At 36.0% G+C, this 17722-nt stretch overlaps 1 protein-coding gene across 2 annotated transcripts in view; it reads right to left on the bottom strand.

Moving 5' to 3' along the window:
* Positions 1-2304: 2304 nt before the first annotated feature.
* Positions 2305-17722, bottom strand: part of LOC148952763 (uncharacterized) — a 50042-nt gene continuing 34624 nt past the window's right edge. For both annotated transcript variants that reach the window (XM_089088072.1, XM_089088071.1), the window contains exons 3-4: positions 9150-9430; positions 2305-3034 (exon numbers count right to left, since the gene is read on the bottom strand). In XM_089088072.1, the coding sequence (XP_088944198.1) occupies positions 2528-3034; positions 9150-9430 (788 nt within the window). In that variant the 3' untranslated portion in view covers positions 2305-2527. The remainder of the gene's footprint in view (positions 3035-9149; positions 9431-17722) is intronic.

Genomic DNA, 17722 nt, shown 5'->3' on the forward strand with positions numbered 1-17722 from the left:
TAATTAGGGTAAAGTCATGATAGATAATCTCTGTGAGAGGCAAAGCTGGCAACTTTTTCAGAGTTCTGTGATTTGTAACTCGGAGCGCTCTGGTTTTACACAAATAACGATCTCAGTAGGTAAAAATGATTAGACAGCTAATATTCGTTGCTCCAGTGGCTGGAGTCCATTGATGTTTGAATCTGATCAACTTGCTGGAAGCGATGAAAGTCTTGACAGCCATGGCTAATTAGGGTAAAGCCATGACAGATAGTCTCTGTGAGAGGCAAAGCTGGCAAGTTTTTCAGAGTTCTGTGATTTGTAACTCGGAGCGCTCTGGTTTTAGACAAATAACGATCTCAGTAGGTAAAAATGGTCAGACAGCTAAAATTCATTGCTCCAGTGGCTGGAGTCCGTTGATGTTTCAATCTGATCAACTTGCTGGAAGTGATGAAAGACTTGAGAGCCAAGCCATGGCTAATTAGGGTAAAGCCATGACAGATAGTCTCTGTGAGAGGCAAAGCTGGCAAGTTTTTCAGAGTTCTGTGATTTGTAACTCGGAGCGCTCTGGTTTTACACAAATAACGATCTCAGTAGGTAAAAATGGTTAGACAGCTAATATTCGTTGCTCCAGTGGCTGGAGTCCATTGATGTTTGAATATGAACAACTTGCTGGAAGTGATGAAAGACTTGAGAGCCAAGCCATGGCTAATTAGGGTAAAGCCATGACAGATAGACTCTGTGAGAGGCAAATCTGGCAAGTTTTTCAGAGTTCTGTTATTTGTAACTCTGAGCGCTCTGGTTTTAGACAAATAATGATCTCAATAGGTAAAAACGATCAGACAGCTAAAATTCGTTGCTCCAGTGGCTGGAGTCCGTTGAAGTTTGAATCTTATCGACTTGGTGGAAGTGATGAAAGACGTTAGAGCAAAGCCATGGCGAATTAGGGTAAAGCCATGACAGATAGTCTCTGTGAGAGGCAAAGCTGGCAATTTTTCAGAGTTCTGTGATTTGTAACTCGGAGCGCTCTGGTTTTAGACAAATAACGATCTCAGTAGGTAAAAATGATCAGACATCTAAAATTTGTTGCTCCAGTGGCTGGATCCCGTTGATGTTTCAATCTGATCAACTTGCTGGAAGTGATGAAAGACTTGAGAGCCAAGCCATGGCTAATTAGGGTAAAGCCATGATAGATAATCTCTGCGAGAGGCAAAGCTGGCGTAACTTTTTCAGAGTTCTGTGATTTGTAACTCGGAGCGCTCTGGTTTTAGACAAATAACGATCTCAGTAGGTAAAAATGGTCAGACAGCTAAAATTCATTGCTCCAGTGGCTGGAGTCCGTTGATGTTTCAATCTGATCAACTTGCTGGAAGTGATGAAAGACTTGAGAGCCAAGCCATGGCTAATTAGGGTAAAGCCATGAAAGATAGTCTCTGTGAGAGGCAAAGCTGGCAAGTTTTTCAGAGTTCTGTGATTTGTAACTCGGAGCGCTCTGGTTTTACACAAATAACGATCTCAGTAGGTAAAAATGATCAGACAGCTAAAACTCGTTGCTTCAGTGGCTGGAGTCCATTGATGTTTCAATCTGAACAACTTGCTGGAAGTGATGAAAGACTTGAGAGCCAAGCCATGGCTAATTAGGGTAAAGCCATGACAGATAGTCTCTGTGAGAGGCAAAGCTGGCAAGTTTTTCAGAGTTCTGTTATTTGTAACTCTGAGCGCTCTGGTTTTAGACAAATAATGATCTCAATAGGTAAAAACGATCAGACAGCTAAAATTCGTTGCTCCAGTGGCTGGAGTCCGTTGAAGTTTGAATCTTGTCAACTTGGTGGAAGTGATGAAAGACTTGAGAGCCAAGCCATGGCTAATTAGGGTAAAGCCATGACAGATAGTTTCTGTGAGAGGCAAAGCTGGCAAGTTTTTCAGAGTTCTGTGATTTGCAACTCGGAGCTTTCTGATTTTAGATAAATAACGATCATAGTGGGTAAAAAATGATCAAACTGACAGCTAAAATTCGTTGCTCACCCTCTCCTACAAATACATATATCTATATGACACCTCTGCACACAGCTGAGGTAAATGTTACGAGGTAATCAATGAGGTAATCAATGGTACGTTTAGGAATTGAAACTTAATTATTCAATTTTATTAAATGAATAGTTAGTTTCGTTCCAATAATTTGCCTCAGGTATGAAAATCAATTCTAAGGGTATTTCAATTGTTCATGAGGGTCAGGAAAAAGGAGCTAATGTGATTTAGTCCGAACTGTCATGCTCAACATTAGCAAAGTCAGGTGAGCGCTTCAGAGACAAATCTGGCAAAGTGCTCTCTTTTAGGTTTTATTGTCAAAGCGCTTAAATAAATCTTAAATTAATACAAAGATATTCTCTATAAATGAGGATTAAAATTAAAAACATACACACACTAAATAATTTTCTCAGAAGACAATTTACTTCATGGACGGGTTTATATCGGCCTCTGGACGGTTCAATTAATGCTTGAAACTATTACAAAGGGTATTTTTGCGCTCAATCACGATATGGTACATTTAAAAGTAAGTAACTTCCTCGCCGTTCCATTCACTACAAGCGGCTGGAGCGTCATCATCGTAACTAACATCTGCCAAACTTTTTACTGCAGCGGTGACAAGCTCTGGTGAAGAAAGCCTTAGCACCTCTCCAGCTGCAGACGGACTACTTGTAATAACCTTAGCGTCTGTGTCTTCGTCAGTAAATCTTACAACTGTTCTATAATTAGGACGCGTTTCAGTCCTTGAAGACTCGCTGCTTGTACTCTTTCCACTGACGTGCCGTATTCTATTTTCTTGGAGATTTCTTAGAACAGAGTTGAGCTCTGTTATTCCAGGTGAGGATGGTCTACCGTCACTCCTGATCAAGGTATGTTTTTGACCAAAGTTCAGGTTTTCTGTACTGGAGGACGAGCTTAGACTCAAGCCACTAAGACGTTTTTCACGTTTGTGCTCGATTTCTCCAATCACATGGCGATATTCTTCACTTCCAGGAGACGCAGGTCCGGAAAGAGACTTCTTATCCTCCTGAAAAAAAAACATAATGGGATTTAACTGTTTTGTTTCAAAAACGAGTGGGGACAGTTCAAAAGCAAGTAGTCAAGGTTTATGCTACCTGTGTAAATTTTTTTGTATGTTAATTTTTCGGCAAATTAGGTTTGGGGAAAATTTTTTCTATCATTTTATAACTGGGATTTTAGCATTATGAATATACAAAATTGTAATTTTGCTTTATATTTTTTAGATTCAATAATACGTCGAAGAAGCACAAAAACATGAAATTTCATTCTTTTATAAGCAAGTTTAGATCATTCTCTTAGGAAAAGGCTAAGCAACAACATAATTCAGGCTTGGTGCATTGATAGGCCTAAAAGTAATGAATCTAATGGTGCAATTATCTTGCCTAATTTAATGGTGTAAGTTTCGGAGAATATATCTAATACCAACCATTTTCTAGTGCTGCCAAAATTCTTCAAGCGAGGAATTGGATGTGCTGATGCCTTAACAGTCGTTGCTAATGTCTTGATAGATGCCAAATCTTCTGGAGAAAGCCTTTCTTTGGCAGGACACGACATTAGACGTGGATTCGACTCTCTAATCCGTGCTGCGATGCCTTTGAAGGCCGGTAAACGTGGGTTGAATCTAGCTGTCATTCGTTCTCTCAGGAATCTGTGATCTAGATTACGGATCCGACTGAAGCTACCTCCTAACAAGGGTTTGACCTCCGTTCCGTGCACCTGACTAGTTCCAGTCAAGAAAGGACCGCGTCAAGGAGCAGTCACCTCTTCCGACCTTTTCAATAATTGTGTCCTTGATGCACAAGATCAATGTCCATCTTCACTGATTCTGTCATCTGCTAACTTGTCTTTGGTATGTTACGCGGACGACATCCTGAATCTTAGCCGAACCCTTTAGCGGGAAATTGATATCTTCGAAATCCTTGAAGCCGAATATCTTAAAGTTGGACTTCAGTTCAACTCCTCAAAATCGGAAATGGTCCTATTCAATTGGAAAACTAATTTTTGTGTTCCTACCATTGCCCTTGGTTTTAGCTCTGTCCAGCCAATGTATCACCTCGTGTATCTAGGTTTACCTATAGGTTCGTCTATCCTGCACACCCGAAAACTTCTCCTCGAACAGCTTAAACGACGAATTTCAGCGTCTTACGCTTCAGTTTTATCGTGCAAACTCCGATTCAACCGGCTGCTTCTAGCAAGCTTGTATAACGCCATCGCTCTTCCTCACATTTTATGTGAGGAATTTTATCAACACGAATGGTCCCACCTGCTCATTCAGTGAATCAGTGAAACGTTTTCTTATACGTTTTCTTGGTTCAGTTTGTTATAGTTTGTGTCTTCTATATTTTTTTTTCTTTTTTCTTTGAAGTGCTCCGTCTTCTTGTATTATTTGACGGGTTTTTCAATAAATAAATAAAGTAAAATTCGAAGTTGGTATAACAGGAAACACAGGCACACAGGAAATTAGGATCAAACCATCAGGTTTAGGAATGGGAGGGCTGAAACAGTCAAAGTAATTAAATAGGCCGAAATAATCTTGGCTAACTAGAAATCAACCTTTTTTTTGAAAATTTATACCTCTTTTTTCCTTTTACAAGAAGGAAAATAAACTCCAGAATTAGAAATAAAGTCGTTAAGTGAACGATTTTAACAAACAGCTGCATCATTCAATCTGGGAAATCCCTAAGTGAATAATCACATTTTGCAAGACCAAAGACTTTTATAATAGAGGCAAGTGTAAGCTGTCGAGTTCGAATTTCTAGCCAGAAATTCTTTGTAGATATCTACGAAAAATTAAGCAAGAAAAACGGGTTTTAATTTTGATAAAGCAGTCTAAGAAATTATTGTAGATATCTAACAATGATAAATTCTTAATAGTAGGCCTAGTTTCATAGTCAACTTTTCAGTTAACTAAGGATCCGTCCGTAAAAAAATCGCTCAAAGTTAACTAAGAATTGCAAAAAAACGACAAAATCTACTTATTAGTTGACTAATAAAGTAAAACGAACAATGCTAAGATTGATTTATAAGACTTTGCAATATAACCAAACGACATCTATTTTTTTGGAATTTTCGATCAGTAAAATATTTGAACCAAAGAGTATGGGTTACTTGTAAGAGTGAGAACTGGCGCCAGTGTCGTTAAAAAAACTATCAAAGCCATCTAGCGTGTGGCAGCACTTGGTATTTTTTCAAGCTCTGTAATCTTTTTTCTGTCACGAACTCAGATAAGATACTTTGATACTTATTACTACCCTAACTTTACTATTTACACTAATTAAATTAAGTATTCTTATCATTACACTGAAAAAAAGAGTGTTGCCAAACGCTAGATGGTACTAGTAGTCTTATTTGTCGACACTAGTATCAGTTCCCACTCTTATAAGTTAACCCAGTACTTGTCCATTACTCAGAACACATTCAAGAATTTTATCTGCAAGATCTGACAAAACAGGTTTAGCTATCTGTATTCGGAGACAATTAAGCTCAGTGGGAAAACTATGTTGTAAGTATATTTAAATTCAATATTTAATATATAAAGTTGGCATTTTTGTTAATTGAATATAATGCATTCTGGGTAGCCTGCTTTCCATAATTTTCTGATGTAGTGCCCATAATTTTGTCAATAAAGTATTATATTTTCATCATATTTTGTTATATTTCAAAATATACCTAACTTCACTTCTTGGGTGTGTTCCGAATAATGGACAAGTACCGTTACCCCTACTCTTTGATTTGAGCTTCATTATAAAATTGGATTATAAAACTTTGAAGGTGGTTTAAGAGCAATTCCATAAATTTTAAATCATTTATGCACACCAAACTTTTGAAACTCCAGTTAAGTGCCATCATGCGGATTATTCCTACTAGCAGGGGCGTCCTGAGGCTCATTTTATTAGGGGGGGGGGGTCTTCGTAAATTTTACAGAATCGCTACCTGATTTATGCCGAATTTTCTGCAGAAATCAAGAATTTTGCTACATTTCGGCCAATTTTGCAAAATTTCTGAATTGCCAAATTCCTGAATTGGATGCCAAAATGTTGGGGGGGGGCACCCCCCCCCCCCTTCAGGACGCCCCTGCCTACTAGTGACCCTTTTTCCCCCAAATACAAGTTTTCTAGATTAACTCGTGTGACTTAAAGACAGACTTCATGCCTAAAACATGGAAAAATAATATTTTTAAAAGAAAAATTAGTTTTATTCTTAGTACTTGATGAAAAGGGTAAAATTTTATAATAAATATTTTTGATTTCCCAACTAAACGAATAAAGTGGGAGGACGCATCAAAACTAGAGTTATAAGAGATAAACAAGTTTATTTCTAAAATGACATACCAATATGTCCATTGTAAGCAATTATCTGTTAAAACATTTTATATTGTTTCATTAATCCTAGATTTAAGGAAATTAGGAGTAATTACAAAAAAAAATTTACGAAATTACAAAAAAAAATTACAAAAAAAAATCTGTTATAAAACCTTTTATATTGTTTGTTACTTTTTCTGGTGTAGTGATGTGAGATATGAAACATCCCCTTATTCTTTAGCAGAATTTGTGTCTTGCAATACCAATTTTGCATCATTTTAGACCAAATTATCACTCGATGTCAGGAAATGGCGGGACATATCAGTTTATTGAGGTCCATTTTTTACTGGCACTGAGACTAAAACTGGCACTAGTACTAAAAATTTCATTGGAATGCATTGATAAAACAGTCTATGAAAGGTCTCACTGAAACAGTCTCACTCCATGCCAGGAAATGGCGGGAGACATCAGTTTATTGAGGTCCATTTTTTACTGGCACGAAGACTAAAACTGGCACTAGGACTAAAAATTTCATTGGAATTCATTGATAAAACAGTCTATGAAAGAAGTATATTCAAAGAATCCTGAATGGGTAGGAATCTGCAATGTAAAACAATAAATCACCAGGTTGTATTTTTCCGCTGTTTAAGGGAAGGGGGCGAGGGCTCTTCGGGGATTATGAAACTGGCTTGATATTTGCTGTCCATGGACAGCACAAAAAGTCTAGTTAATTTCGACAAAAAAAGAATACATTTTTTTTATTTCCCGACTGAAATAATAAAGTGGAGGACGCATCAAAACTAAGCTATAAGAGATAAACAAGTTTATTACTAAAATGACATACCAATATGTACATTGTAAGCAATTATCTGTTATAAAACATTCTATATTGTTTCCTTAATCCTAGATTTAAAGAAATTAGGAGTAATTACAAAAAAAAATCCAGCATGAACAACATAAGTTAACACTTCAAATTATTTCCTAAAGTATAGTTTTGTTATGCATCCTACTAAAATATAACAACCGCGTCATCGCAATAATGAATACATTAGTATTAATTCACACAGAGAGTGACGTTTGCAGGAAGACTGTTTGAGAGACTAAGTCCCCATCCCTGAAATGTGATACGGCATAATATTAAGTCACATTTGGTTTTTAAATGACTTCAAAAACCCCCTTTTCGTTGCTAGAATCTATTTCTGAATAAACCACTCCCTTCCTAAGTTAGATTTTCACTTCAACACTGTTAACAAACCAAGCACACGTTTGTCAGTGGTCCTTTCGTTGTTTTTATACCCTTTTTGAGTAAAAATTAGTTTTTATCCCATTGATTCTTGGTGCTGGAACCCCCCCCCCCCCCCCCAAGGCTGTATCCAGGGAGGAGCTCGGAGCTTGATCCCTCCTTCATCCCAAAATTTTTCTTCACGTAGCAAAAATGCATATAAATATATTTTGTACGTGTTTTAAAGTTTTTGTTGTAAAATCAAAACCGAAAAGAATACCCCCCCGCCCCTTCAAACAAAATCCGGGATACGAACCTGCCCCTCCCCCTGGTTTTCAAAACTATATTTTATTTATCTTCATTTAAGCAAAAGTCGAAGAAAGTCCCCCTTCCCCTTGCTTTTGAAAATACTTTCTTTGTATCTTCATTAAAAAATTGAGAAGAATCGTTACTACTGCAAAATGGTAAAGGTTGGTGCTTCTTTCTTCCTCATTCCTTCCTCAATATTCTTCCTCATTCCAAGTGCAAGTTTGTTGCAGCATCAATAAAAAAAGTAGTTCTTAGCTATTTTAGATTCCTCAAAAACTGTCGTCCTAATCCAGCAATTGAGACAAATGTGCACTTGAACGAGGCTTTCACCTTACCCATCTATACAACTACCTAGGACCAAACAGTATAACCGAACCATCAACCAAATAGAAATGTCCAAATCAATTCAAAGTTTTCATCAATTAATGTAAGTTGTTGTAAATTTACAAGCAAAAGCACCTTCAATCTAGCAAACTATTTCCAAGTAGAACCTTCTATTTAGGGGTCATGAGAAGAAATACCACCTGCCTTCACGGGTTTCGAGGCTTTGCTTTCTTTACCCGGCACAGTGGAGCCTCTACCATAAGATCTATATGGTATCCCTGTGTCAGGTAAAACTTGTGAAATACATGCATACTAGTCAAGCTGTTAAAAATTACATACAAAAGTGTTTCAATGTTTCCTTAGTAAAATCCCAGAGGCCAGTGAGCAGAGACCATTCTGGAACAAATGAAGACTGGTCCAGATGTGTCTTTTATTGGTATCTGGAACCAATTACAAATTTAACGATCCTCAAGCTTGTTTGAAAACCATCTACAAATTCTTATCCGGGATTCTTGCTTGAAGGAGGAGGAGGGGGGTATCCCTTCGGTTTTTTTTACAACAAAAACTTTTAAAACGCTTCAAAAATTTGTTTATACGCATTATTTGCCATATTCGCCATTTTTTGTCATATTGCCATATAAGCCATGGTGGCTTAAAGATTTTGAAGATGTACCTAGACAAATCCTAGGACGATAATTGACACTGCATTATTAAATTATTAGGCACCACACATTCAAAACGGGTACTCTTCTGAAATACAGGACACATGGTCTAACCTAACTCTCAGCTACCCTTTTTGAGAGACATCTGACAGATTATAACTGGCCAAGGAATTCCTGTGTTGTTTTAAAATCACTTTTCTGTGAATAGGTAAATCCTAGCCTGTTTATGGTCGTTAAGATTTGCTGACTATTTTTCTCTAATCCTGAGGATAGTTTTCTAATAAAATTAACATTTTTGTTTACCTTTTGTATATGTTTCAGGCTGTATTTACCCTGTTTTATCTGTCCAACAGCTTCTTCAAATGCATCAAGTTCACGTGTGTCAATGCTTGGGTAGCTAGCTCTTCTGTATTTTTTCTTTTTCTCACTTGGTCGGGTCTTGAATTTGAACAGATGGGCTATGGATAGTAGAGGGTGGCTTGAAACAGATTTTGGTGTAGCTGGTGTATAAGGAGTAGAAGGTGGAGGAGGTGGTGGTGGAGGAGGGATTTTAAAACATCTTAATTCCTCTTCCAATTGCATTACTGTAAGGAAAAATAAAACTATTACTCATTATAATTGTAGTCGATATACTAAGTTTTATGGAGATATGCTAAGGTACATGTAAGAAATGACAGCAAGGAAACGCGCAAAAATTTCTTTCAGTATGTAAGTTTGGGAGGGGGCTGCAACTTGTAATTTTTAAAACTAATTACCTGGGGGGGGGGGGCTGGACATTTTTTTATTTTTCCAATTTCTTCAATTGTCTTTATAGTTTTGGTCCTCTAAGAGAGAAGGGGGGGGGGGGCTTAAAGTCTTGTGTGAGTGCTATTGAAGACTGGCATATTTCAAACTATTGTTAGCTGTTATATTTAAAAGTATTATATTACAATAAATTGAAATACGAATTTATTCACTTTTCATATCAGTTTGTCAATACACCTAATCAGTTTATAATTGGCTAGGTAACATATTTTGTTATTTTACTGCTCATGAAAACAATACGAGTAAACTAATTCATGAGACTAAGAGACTATCCAGCAGAATTGATTTCAACAGATAGTGCCATCTACAAAGCTCATTGTGGCTTTTATTTATAGCAGTTTTGTATTAGTTCAATTTACATCCAATATACATTTGGGTGTCATAAACACATAAATTAGTTATTTAATTAGCACTCCTTTCCTGAAACGAACAGAAAGAGGGCTAATCAAGCCCCCCCCCCCCTAGAAAGAAGGATAATTCAAACAAGTGCAATTTTCCTAATAACCTCACAAATATGCATTATTTTTTTTTAAGAAACCCTGCCCAACCCGAAAATTCTTTTAGACTCTCAATTTCCACTCTTTAGAGACCACTATGTGTGAGTGTTCATTGATCACTTCTACAATTACAATCAGAATGACGAATCATCAGTTCTTCTAAGAAATCCGGTGTATTATGTCCATTTTATTTCTTATTTATTTATTTGATTGCATTATTATTATTATTATTTTTTTTCGATTATATATGTGAGTAAGTTTTTTTTTCAATATATATATGAGTGAGTAAAATAGTGAGTCCTGCCACAAACAAATCTGTATAGATTTTCACGTGGTAGGTCTGTTTGATATGTTTTTTTTTGTGAATATTGGTATTTAATAAAAATGAATTTCTCTCTCTCTATTATGTCCATTCTTAGTTTAACTTTGATAGTGTGGATGTTACCACTTTTAAAACTAATTATTAAAAAAATCGTTATTAATGTGTTATTTTTATGAAGAGCAAATTGCTATATTCGAAATTTCTATATGAGCACCGATCTTATAAAAACAGTAAGATTATCCTAACTTTCTACAAAAGCGGTATTTTGGACCACAGTTATTGTGAATAGAGTCACGAGTATATAGTGTTGAAGACATTATATGGTAAAATATCAAATAAATATAACTCATTGCTGGCCAATAGCTTTCACCCAGCTTCTTAGCCTGGCATTTGAAACAAACTGAAACCATCCTGAATAAAAGATCAGGATACCTTGACTTACTGAAGTTCAATTGGCTTCCAAAAACTTGTGAAACATTTTAATCTCTCTAATATTTGAATAAAAGTATATTGTTGGAAATAAATAGATATTGTTTAGGATAAGATTTTATTTCTGAAAAGTGGCTATCACAAGCCCAGGTGGGCCAAATTCGCACTTTAGAGTCAAAAAGCACATACAAAAAACAATGAGCAAATATAAATAAGAACGAAATTTATCAAAATGTCAAAAAGGTAGTACAAATTCAAAAAACAATTTTGCAGAATTAAAAGCAAATAAACTAAATAAAAAACACAAAGACAGTTTAAGCAAAGCATAGGTTGCACGTTGCAGCTAAGAGTGAAGGAAACTAGGAACCTCAGAAAACTTCACCTGACGAGATGAGGGAGCAGGGACAAAATTGCTAGAGCCTAAATTACAGAGAGACCGGTGCCATATTTTTTTCTAATTTAGGTACATAAGTAATATTTTTTTCTTTAATTATTTAATTCTAATTTTTGTAAATTTGATTTCTAAGTTCAGTCTAGATTATAGAATTAAAAACAGGAAGTAGCGAATTGCTACATTTGAAGAACGAGTTCTAGCCTCAAGAAAACATATGGCGGAGTAAGTAATCCACGATTTCGTGAAAATTGTTTTTCAAATATATATAAAGCCAAATATATGCAATATTATTATTGTTTGTTATATATATTTTGTTATTAACATATATTTATATAATATATAACAAAATATATGAGTATATAAAATATATAAAAAATATATGCAAATATATGCATATTATCGGAATATAGCCATTGTTGAAAATTCCGTATTTGCTATTTCATAAATACAGTTCCATTCTTCCTCTAAATCTGAGGTAGGTTTTGCAAAATTTACCCATTATTTCTTATGTTTTTAATGCAACTTCCCTGTTGTTCTATATATTTCCTTGTTTTTCTATGACTAATTTTCCTACTGAATGGAAATTACGATAAAGTCAAAAGCAAAGGCCGCATAAATTTCTTCCATATTTTCAAAAGCTGTTTGCATAATTACCCTGTTTTTGCTGTCCTGATGAATTTTCCTGCATCCAAAAATATGAATCCCCTCAGGGATAGATATAACAGAACGAGTTAATCTTTAAACTCTTTGGTGTTGTGGATTGATAGGATTGATGCGAAATTTTAATAAGTTATAGGGATAGACCTGTAATGTTTCGAGAGGTTTTTATAGTTTGGGAATGTTTGTAAAGTATTATTCCTGTATTTCATTTAGTGTTTGTTATTTGATTTTTAGCCAAGACACATGGTACTTCCGTTCTATGACTCATCTATGAACCATCCTTAAAAGGTTTGTGAGCACAACTAGGTGCAGTATGATGTACCAGTGGACTTAGTAATTGTGGATCTGCATCGTTAACGCATTTTTTATCATTAACGATAAATGGGCTATAGAAGATGCCTTCTCATACCTCTCACCTTTGTTCAGGTAAGCAAAGGAATGCAGTTTGTCATTTAAAATTCCAAATATTTTAAGAGAGAAGCTCTCAGCATCTCAGCTTTGGTACCATATGCTTAGTCTAAAAATACTCGTCCAAACTAAGGTAGTTTAAAGTTTATCCGCCCTACCCCTCAAATTGGTCTGAAGGACCTCAAATAAAAACCAGAAGGATTCTGATCATAAAATGCATATTTTAATTCTGCAGGAGCTCCCTACCACCCAATAGTAGGTACGCAACTATGTGATGCTTTTGATGATCAATAAAGCTTCAAATAAACCGAATCAGTCGGCTGAAGCTTGAAAATACTATGTCACGAATATCAATTCATTTTTATGGACTACATATATGCTTAACGAGGAACACGCCACGCCGCGTTGCTGCATGAGGTCTGAAACTAAGAGGTTATATGAATAATTTCATATAGTGCTGAAACGACTGGCTTGAAGTTTTTATTCGCAGCCATATCAGCCCTGTTCGGGCCAAAATTGTTCATTTGTGGTACCAATCGCGGGCATTGAAACTTAGTAATGGCGCTATCGCTTTTGTTACTGAAAAATAGGAATGGATATTTCGATTTCCTTTGAAATTATCCCACTCCTAATACTTTCCAACCACTTGTTCTGTACGATGATTAAATAAAAAAAGGTTTTAAAAATTGAAATCAAACAGCGACATTGACACTTGAAACGAACATAACACGGGGGATGCCCCCCTCTATTCCTCAGCCCTCTTGCTCTGTGCGCCAAAGTTTTACTAGTAATTTACTGTAAACACCCTTGAATACAACATATGTAGCCAGTTGGTAGTTGCAAGTACTTTACTTACCTATTACCTTTCATAATTTTTGACCTGACAGTTTTATTGTAAAAAGTAAATGCGCTACAATAAGCCCCTCTATTCTTGAGGCATTGTGAAAAGTTTTGATCCCATTCTCATTGCCATTTTTTGGGAGAAGGAAATCAAGATTAATCCTAAGAAGCGGAAGGCTGGAAAGGGGAGGAGGTAGCCCCGTCAATACAGAAAAATACCTGATTATTTTGAGCTTTAATGTCAGTCTTTGCTTTTATTTGATTTTTCTTCTTTTCGTTTGTAGTACCATATCCAAGGATATCTTAACTATGAGACGGGTGCTACTCCCCCTTCAACACCCACTCTTTACTTTAAAGTTTAACTTTTGTATAACGATGCTTCCCATATTCATCTGACTATTCATCCATATCACCTGAAGCACCTACATGGAAAGTTTGAAAATTTGGGCCTAAAAAAGCTGCTTAGAGGCCTAAGGTACGTTCCCTCCCAATATAATAATCCGCTCAACTCCAAACAAAAAGCTGGTGTTATAACTGTACTACAATTTTGGCCCTGTGCGAGCCAAAATTATTGTTTTTCGTATTTTATAGATAGTTACTTTAGGGTTCTCACAAATTTTCAGTTTCATTGATTAATTTTCATCATGGTTACACTCCTTTACGGGATGCTTAACCCTTTTTTTCTTAAGTTATACCAATTTTGATGTGCTAATAGCTTTTCACGAACAAATTAACATTAATGGAAAAAACACACATAGAATGTAGATTCTGCACAAACAAACACTCCAATCCAAACTTTGTTTATCTGATTTTTGTTTCTTTATTGACAAGAGACATTTTCTAATCCATTAATTTGGTTTAATGTTTTCTTAAATCTAAGGGAGACTGCAACTCCCTGTTGCATTCCCTCAACCCCTATTTTATATATATATATATATATATATATATATATATATATATATATATATATATATATATATATATATATATATATATATATATATATATATATATATATATATATATATATATATATTTTTTTATTCAAGCTTGTTATCATCCAATACTACTTTGTTCGTCACTGAATGATGATCATCCTTGAAAAAGTACACCCCTTAAAATATTTTGAAGAGATTGGGGGGGGGGATTCATATCAATACTAGGTATCTTAAATATCCATACTAGGTTTCTATGAGATCCTGGATTAAATTGTGATTTTTGTCAAGATCAGTTTCCTCACCAGGGATGTTTTCCCCATTAAAATTTCCACATCTAAAATTTGGCCAATTTTCTTAGGCTCGTAACATTTGACGAGTAATTTAAGATTAACAATTTTATATATTTTGAATTACCATCAAAAATAGAAGGTCCTTTTTTTACACTGTAATCTATAACTCTTATTTTAAGGTTTCGGTTACTATTAGCACGAGTTGCTCCATGCTCACACCACGAAAGGTTGGACTAGGACTACTAGTGAAAAGAACAGAAAAAAAATATTGCGCATGACGCATGGCCAATCATCTCGGGAAAAATGCCAAATTACGTATTTTTGCTGGTATTAAGTTTGACTCTGTCTCCCAACTTTATTTTTTTTAAACAGTAAAAACCTTTAGCGTAAAGAGCGAGGTGTTGAGGAGGGGACATCCCTTTTCATATACGGAATAATTTCTGTTCGTTTTAAGTTCTAATGTTTACCTTACTTTCAGTTAAAAAATAAGTAAGGAGTGACCCGGCTCAATAGTAACCGAAACTCTAAAAAACGGAATTTTGATACCAATAGGTACATCAAAAGAATCGATTTTTTATGCCAATTTTAAATATATAAGTTTCATAAACGTGTAGTCTTACCCATCAAAAGTTACGAGCCTGAGAAAATTTACCTTATTTTTGAAAAAGGGGGAAACCCCCTCCTAAAAGTAATAGAATCTTAATGAAGACCTCACCAAAAATGTGGAATTTTGTATTTTTTGCCAAAAGAAAGATCACGGATGCGTGTATATTTGTTTTTTCGTTGTTTTTCCCTAGAATTGATCGTTTCGTTCTAGTGGCCCTAGTATATCGTGAGAGGGCTCATTTCGAACGGAAATTAAAAGTTCAAGTTCCCTTTTTAAGTGATGGATTTTTTTTCTGCTGGGGGTATGGAAGTGTTCGGGGGAAGAGGGTTACGTGGGAAGATATTTCCATGGAGGAATTTTTCATGGGGGAAGAGAATTTTCCATGAAGAGTCCAGGGGCGCCGCTTTTCCCAGCACTATTTTAAAAACGATCAGAAATCAAATAAAAAAAACAACAAATTTTTTCAACTGAAAGTAAGGAGCAACATTCAAACCTAAAAAAAGAAATTATTACGTATATGAGGGGGTTCGGCCGCTCGTCAAAAAAATTCGTTTTAATATTTTCCCTTTTACAACTTTAAGAAATCAAAACTTATACAGATTTTAAGGAATGAATATGAGCATATGTATGTTAAACTGATAATGCACATTCATTTGAATTTTTTTCGGTAAAGTACAAATTACATTCTTGCTTTTAGAAAGCATATGGGTTTTGAACCCTACTCGTATTAATTTCTGCTCGTTTTGAGTTTGACTGTGCTATTTATTTTAATTTTTGTTCGTTTTGGGTTTCATTTATTTATTGATACTGATTTGTGGTAGTTGTAAGCTTGGTTGATTATTTGATTCTTTACTTTTTTTGAAAAACTTATTTTGTGGAAAAAGTTTTTTTTAATTAATATAAGGTAAAGGACAACTTTTTTCAGTCTTGGATTAACTCTGTTGTGGAAAGCATGACGTTTGAAGAATAATCCTAATGTGGACAAGAAGGTTATCAGTTATCACCTGGGAAAATTTGCAACGGTTTTTTAACGGTTTTTTGAAATGCTAAGAATAGAACGGGCAGCTGAAAGACTGTTGAAAAGGGGAAGTACAGGAAAATATATATTGGTCTTAAATGACAATGAAGCATGCATAGGGACTCTTCAGAATGTAAACATCTAGCAAAATAGTGAATTGGAATGTTACGAAGCTTTGAATAACTTGCTAACCAAAGGAAACCACACTACCCCAATGTGGGTCCCACGGCACTCTGGAATAAAGGGTAATGAGATGGCAGATGAAGCAGCTAAGGTTGGGACATTACTGAGAAATTATGGTCCAGAACATTTCATCCCAATGTCCCAGAGTTGTTGGAAGGCGACAGTGAGGGACTGGAGCAATGAGAGAGCGGAACAAAATTGGCATAGGAAGGTGGGGTATAAGGAAACGAAGGAATCACTCCCGAAGTTCAACCATACCCTGACTAAACATTTTCTACGACTGAAAACGTCCGAGATGAGAATGGTTATAGAAGCCATAACAGGAATTGGAAATTTCTAGAAAATATCTTTCCCGAATAGGGAGGGGTGAATCCTCCTCATGCGAAAAATACGATATGGCCACTGTGGACACAAGAAGACATGTGATAAAAGAATGTCAATCTAGGAATACACACCAGCTTGAGATATTTGATAATGTTATTGTTAAGCTGGAGGACAAGTAAGGGACGTAGAAGTCTAACAGCTGGCAAGATATATGGTAAGGGTGGGGAGGCTGAACCCATCATTGGTCCCCCCAACCATAAATGGAGCATAGTTTTTAGGGAGTAGAGCCAATGGACCCTGAAGGCCTGAGCATCGACCCACTGATAGTGGCTCCAACCTCCTCCTCCTCCTAATAATAATAATAATAATAATAATAATAGATGAAGTTTGAAAAAAACCGATGTTCGTGTTTATCAATTCAGTGTATTACAGTAGAAGGGCCTTATTGACTCGTGTCACGCACCCCTGCTGCCATCTACAATTTAGTTTAATGCTGACGGGACATAATTTATTCAAGGATTATCGATCGAGTCTAATGTGTGTGTGTCAAGGTCAATCGATCTGTTGTTGTTTGGCCACGTGCGAATGACAGGAGGGTTGATTTACATAATCGATGTGTGACATAATTTATTCAAGGATTATCGATCGAGTCTAATGGGGGTCAAGGTCAATCGATCTGTTGTTGTTTGGCCACGTGTAATGGCACGAGGGGTGATTTACATAATCGATGGGGGACATTATTTATTAAAGGATTATCGATCGAGTCTACTGTTGGTGTGTCAAGGTCAATCGATCTGTTGTTGTTTGGCCACGTGCGAATGACATGAGGGACGATTTACATAATCGATGGGGGAATTATTGATTCACGAGCATGGGGAATTATGAAACAATATAGTCATAGAGTCCCTAGGGAGAAAGATTACGTAATCGCTCAATAATAACTCCAGGACGAAGGTTGCAAAAGCGCATTGAATTATAACGGGAACAGTGGTATTGATCTAGGACTCGAGGGGGAAGTGAATTTCCGAGAACTTGATTGTGTAATCGATTGGGAATTTTATTGATCCGATAACGGGAAACAGTTAGATCACGTGTTTCCTTCTCAGCCAATCAGAGGGCTTGTTTACATATTAGCGGCGGTGGGAATATAAGGAAGGGGTTT

Source organism: Artemia sp. Qi Xiang Cuo, chromosome 4, assembly GCF_049724085.1.
Source record: "Artemia sp. Qi Xiang Cuo chromosome 4, ASM4972408v1, whole genome shotgun sequence".
Classification (NCBI taxonomy): domain Eukaryota; kingdom Metazoa; phylum Arthropoda; class Branchiopoda; order Anostraca; family Artemiidae; genus Artemia; species Artemia sp. Qi Xiang Cuo.